The sequence below is a fragment of the Procambarus clarkii genome, chromosome 52, assembly GCF_040958095.1.
Source record: "Procambarus clarkii isolate CNS0578487 chromosome 52, FALCON_Pclarkii_2.0, whole genome shotgun sequence".
Lineage (NCBI taxonomy): Eukaryota > Metazoa > Arthropoda > Malacostraca > Decapoda > Cambaridae > Procambarus > Procambarus clarkii.
Genome location: NC_091201.1, coordinates 26349563 through 26355670, shown reverse-complemented (window position 1 = coordinate 26355670; position 6108 = coordinate 26349563). Strand labels below are relative to the sequence as shown.

Below are 6108 nucleotides of genomic sequence, written 5' to 3'. Positions count from 1 at the left end.
CTCACCCTAGGGGTACATACAACTAACTCCACCAAAACCATCCTAAACATCTCTTAAAATTGATGCAGGTACAATTTGCCTCTTAAAACTTGAACTGCTAAGTAGAATATAATGAAGATGAATCGCATCAGTGCGTGACGCATTATCGTCAGAAAATGCATTTTTGGTATTTTTTTTAACATTTTGGCTAAACCCGCGCCATTGGGCTTTTTATGATATTGGAATATAGTCCAAGGGACGTAATTTATGCAGGAGACGAAGCTCCATGTGATCAGTGAAGCCATTTAGGCACCAGCTTGTTTCTGGGTATTTTTAAACCACATTTACAAAGTTTCTATCAGTTTAATGGGGGGCGCATTTTTAAGCTAAATTGTATCTGAACTCCAATACTAAGAGATAGGTAAACGGACAGACAGTGATACCTGTTGGTATGGGTTACTGGTCATTGTAGTACTACTGTTCATTGTAGCATCAGTCACTGTTCATTGTGGCACCAGTCACTGTTCATTGTGGTACCAGTCACTGTTCATTGTGGTACCAGTCACTGTTCATTGTGGTACCAGTCACTGTTCATTGTGGTACCAGTCACTGTTCATTGTGGTACCAGTCACTGTTCATTGTGGTACCAGTCACTGTTCATTGTGGTACCAGTCACTGTTCATTGTGGTACCAGTCACTGTTCATTGTGGTACCAGTCACTGTTCATTGTAGCACCAGTCACTGTTCATTGTAGCATCAGTCACTGTTCATTGTGGTACCAGTCACTGTTCATTGTGGTACCAGTCACTGTTCATTGTGGTACCAGTCACTGTTCATTGTAGCACCAGTCACTGTTCATTGTAGCATCAGTCACTGTTCATTGTGGTACCAGTCACTGTTCATTGTGGTACCAGTCACTGTTCATTGTGGTACCAGTCACTGTTCATTGTGGTACCAGTCACTGTTCATTGTAGCACCAGTCACTGTTCATTGTAGCATCAGTCACTGTTCATTGTGTTACCAGTCACTGTTCATTGTAGTACCAGTCACTCTTCATTGTAGTACCAGTCACTCTTCATTGTAGTACGATAAATAGACGTTAAATATATGAAAGGGGACATGCCAGTTAATATTATTGTCTAATGTTACTGTGTGTGTGTGTGTGTGTCTGTATGATGTCATTATCACAGTGTGTCAGTATGATGTCATTATCAGCGTGTATGAGCATGTACTATCGTCACACTCGGTCAGATATGCACTATATACCATCCTTGGCAAACGGTTGTACAATGTACAATGATAGTTATACAAACGCCATCATTGTATAAGGGTTAATATCAATGTTACAATGTCTGTACGGCACCCGTCATCATCTCCTCACAGCAAATTCTTCTTGAAGCAAATCGACAGGAGCCGTAGTGAGGGCTCGAACGCATGCGGTAGGTGGTCGCAGACATACCCAGGATTCCCATAGAGAGAGAGACCCCGGCAATGCAGCATACCCTTTTAGTATACTATAAGATAGAATGTCTGTCTGTTCGCCTGTGTTTCTGGCCAAAGTGGAGGCCAGATGTTTGGGGGGGGGGGGTGAGGAGGGGCGCTAGGCTCACCAGAATTTACAGGGGGAAGAGTCTGGGGTATGGGACGAACATAGACTCCCAGGTGTGTAAATCATTCTTATAACTTAGTGTAGCTAAGTGCTATCCCTTTTATATAAACATATACCTTTTATGAAAGCATATACTTGTGCCTGAGAGTCAAAATACATCAACCATGTTGCAACAAAAAGGCAAGGAGATGGTCATTGATTCCGTATTGCAAGGGAGGCCCAGATGCCATCGTGGATGAATATCCTCTCTTCTCCAGCACCCTCGACCACCACCTGCTCCCTCAACCTGGGGGAAAAAAAAGGTGGAATTAGCTGCAGTTAATCAAGGAAGTGTTGACGGGAAGGAAACAGGTCTTGTCAAGTAGGTGTTGAGAGAGAGAGAGAGAGAGAGAGAGAGAGAGAGAGAGAGAGAGAGAGAGAGAGAGAGAGAGAGAGAGAGAGAGAGAGAGAGAGAGAGAGAGGAACAGAGGGAGGGAGGGAATTATCAAGGGAAAGTGCTGCTAAGCCATTACGATTATACAGCACTCGGAAGGGGGCAGGATAAGGATTTGGGATGGGACAAGGGAAAGGAATGGTGCCCAACAACTTGGACGGGTCGGGGATTGAACGCTAAACTGCATGAAGGGAAACCGTCGTTCTACCGTCCAGCCCAAGTGGTTGGATTAGACAGAAAAGAGAGAGAGAGAGAGAGAGAGAGAGAGAGAGAGAGAGAGAGAGAGAGAGAGAGAGAGAGAGAGAGAGAGAGAGAGAGAGAGAGAGAGAGAGAGAGAGAAAAAAAAAAATTAATTGATACATTTCTTGGGTCAGGCTTCAGATGGGCTGATGTAGAATAAAAGCTCTTAGTATGCGGTTTAATTAGGAGCAATTATGCTCCCATTAACCAATGGGAGGACAAGCTCACGTGACCTGTGAAGCACGTATGACATACAGTCTATGATAAAAGAATTCTATCAGGCGCCATCTTGTATAATCCCCCCCCCCCTTAAAAAAAATCATATACAACTTGATATCATCCTCATTATATACGTTTATACATCCTAATATACGTAAAATATTTCCAGAAATTCCTTGATGGTAGTTATGAATGAATAAAATTTCCTTGGTACTGTGGTATTGTAACAATTGGTAATTTTCTACCTGTTTGGTAACTCTCCTCTTTTCATCACAGTGTTGTAGATGCCTGATAAGAGGTTGTTTAGCTGTCCAATAGACTGCTTTATCGTAATTATCATACACTTTCTACCAGAATGCTTCATACAGCACGCATGATACACCATTCCCACACACACATATGGTAAAAATAACATGTATACTAGTTCATTTCCCAGGCATTGTTCATAGAAAACGTGTGTCCTATACCATACCAAGTACTAACCAAACCCAGTACTTGGTAGTACTTGGTACTACCCTGAGACTGATAGTACTCTGATGGTACTACCTGAGACTGATGGATGCCTACTGCTACTACTACTATACCATATCAAAGCATACTTCAAACAACATTAACCATGCTCCATCATTACAGTATGCTAATGATCATACCAACAGTATGCTAATGATCATACCAACAGTATGCTAATGATCATACCAGCATCACCATGGGTCATACCAACATTTAACATACTCCCTCCACACACACAGCACCCACAAGCATGATTCCCACAGCACCCCACCCACTATAACGGCCCCCCCCCCCACAGCAAGCAAGCAAGGCACCTCCACACCCCCTCCCAACCCCTCCCCCTCTCCACAAGATTACTCTACCGCACTCCAACACAAAAAAGGATAATTGCAAGGATGAACTTCTCCATCCAACGTGTGGCCTCGTACGCCATCCAAGACCAGGGCGATTAATTGCTTTTTATCAGCGAGGAGGTATAAGAGGCTGGCGGGTCTTCCCCTCAGGCTCGGCCCGACCCGCGACGCTCATCTTTTGCGGCTTTTTATAATGTAATTGAATTCACTCTCCCCGGACACGATTAAAAGCGGTGCGTCCAGTCGAAGTTACATACGTATTAGAGCGTGTTATTTGTGTATTATCCGGTTTAATGTGGTCGAATAATTTGCTAAGATGTTTGTGCGTCTGGGGGGAGTAGGAGAGGGGGAGGGAGGGGGGGGGGGGGTTGTCTTGTAAGTGTTGTGTTGTGGGTCTTATTGTAGAGGGACGGAAGGTTTAATGTTGGTGGGTTTCGTCACTGGGGATGTGTTAGTACCTGCGTCGCCGGAAGCTGTAGAGGATTCTTGAGTCTGACTGCAGGTGTGTGATGGTGTGGGCCAGTGTGGGCCAGTGTGGCCCAGTGTGGGCCAGTGTGGGCCAGTGTGGGCCAGTGTGGCCCAGTGTGGCCCAGTGTGGCCCAGTGTGGGCTAGTGTGGGCCAGTGTGGCCGGTGTTATTGTGGAACGATGCTTGGCCACCATTGTTGAGGTAGGCCCTTCAGTCTTGGTCACTACCACCACTTTAGCCTCTGGTGTCCACACACACACACACACTCACTTTCTCTCTCTCTCTCTCTCTCTCTCTCTCTCTCTCTCTCTCTCTCTCTCTCTCTCTCTCTCTCTCTCTTTCTCTCTCTCTCTCTCTCTCTCTCTCTCTCTCTCTCTCTCTCTCTCTCTCTCTCTCTCTCTCTCATACTGAAACAAGTTACTAACATAAGCGTCTCAGGTCAAGCTCGCCCGCAACATTACAGACACAAACACAGGAACTTCACTACACCTCCTCCCATAAAATATACCCTACAGACTTGTCCTCTAATTTGACGTCTTTCGATTCAAGATTAGAATAATTCTATGCAACACTCCCCCCTTTTCTTCCCCCTCCCCCTTTGGTGCAGACAATTGTTTTGGGCAAGTGGCAAACAAATCAAGCTAAGTGTTCCTTTGGTGGTATACAGATCCTCCTCTGCTATAGGACTATGATATACGATGATATAATCTGTGATATACGCTGGGTGAATGTATGGATTGCTATCCTGTGGTGACGATAGCTAGGCTCATGGCACCTGTGGTGACGATAGCTAGGTCCATGGCACCTGTGGTGACGATAGCTAGGCTCATGGCACCTGTGGTGACGATAGCTAGGTCCATGGCACCTGTGGTGACGATAGCTAGGCTCATGGCACCTGTGGTCACGATAGCTAGGTCCATGGCACCTGTGGTGACGATAGCTAGGCTCATGGCACCTGTGGTCACGATAGCTAGACTCTTGGCACTTATCGAGACGATAGTTAGGTTTTTGGCACCTATCGAGACGATAGCTAGGCTCATGGCACCTGTGGTGACGATAGCTAGGTCCATGGCACCTGTGGTCACGATAGCTAGGCTCTTGGCACCTGTGATGACGATAGCTAGGCTCTTGGCACCTGTGGTCACGATAGCTAGGCTCTTGGCACCTGTGGTCACGATAGCTAGGCTCTTGGCACCTGTGGTCACGATAGCTAGGTTGACTCTACCTATCCTGGCTATACCTGAGATTGAACACAACTGCACCATATACCTTGCACCAAAGTTCCCCCATGCAGTGTTCCACTGCACCGTGGACGTATCAAGTCAAACAGATACGAAGATATCACTGAAGTTGATATCACTGAAGATATCAGTGATATCTTCAGTGATACCAACACTGAAGATATCGCAAAGTATCACACCCACTCCCCTTTTCATCCTATCAATAACTCCTGAAGAGTATTGGTGTCTCCTTAGCATTATCTCCCTCTTACTCTCTTCGTTACAGAGTGATGACAGAGGGGGGCAGAGGGCAGGGGGTAGAGAATGGAAGAAAAGTGGGGGAAAGAAGAGAGAGGACAAAAGAGAGAATAGTGAGAGAGAGAGAGAAAGAAGAGGAAGGGGGAGGGAGAGGGAATAATGTTACGAGTCTTTATGGTGGGAAGTTCGCGTGTGTCGAGCATGTTAAGATGGGAGAGGAGAGAGGGAGAGGAGAAAGGGGAAAAGAGGGAGGAGAGAGAGAGAGAGAGGAGAGAAGGAGAGGAGAGAGACGATAGAGGGAGTGTAGAGTGCGGGAGGAGACGAGAGACTGGTGGAGAGGTATTCGAGAGAGAGAGAGAGAGAGAGAGAGAGAGAGAGAGAGAGAGAGAAAATGTCCAAGTACCCATACCCATCACCTTGTTATAATAGTGAAGGTAGTGGGTTAACACCTTAATGCCCCCCCCCCCATTCCTGCCCACCTGTTCAGTTGACAATGGTTCCAAATCCCCTCACTGGCGGCCCTCCCATTCGCCCTTATGCCAAACAAGGCTATCCCAGCCCTGTGCTGACCGCTGACAGGTGAATATCTATACCCGTCCAGTTGACAGGTATACTCCAGCTGGCTCTCTACCTGTCAAGTGAGACAGATAACTATAAATATGACAGCCGGCTCATTTGACAGCATTGTGACTAGAAAAAAAATAGATACAAAATCCCCATTTAAAAAAAAAAATCCTCCATTACCCATTTGGGAAGAAATAGGTAAATTGTAAAGTTATCATTAGGAATCTTGGGGTTAAATGGTATAACATTGAAGAT

The 6108-nt window shown here is 45.8% G+C and overlaps 1 protein-coding gene across 1 annotated transcript; it reads right to left on the bottom strand.

The window, feature by feature from the left end:
- Positions 1 to 4551: 4551 nt before the first annotated feature.
- LOC138352196 (spore coat protein SP65-like) lies at positions 4552 to 5076 on the bottom strand. The gene has a single exon (XM_069304472.1). The coding sequence runs from the start codon at positions 5074 to 5076 to the stop codon at positions 4552 to 4554; it is 525 nt and encodes a 174-aa protein (XP_069160573.1).
- Positions 5077 to 6108: the final 1032 nt, after the last annotated feature.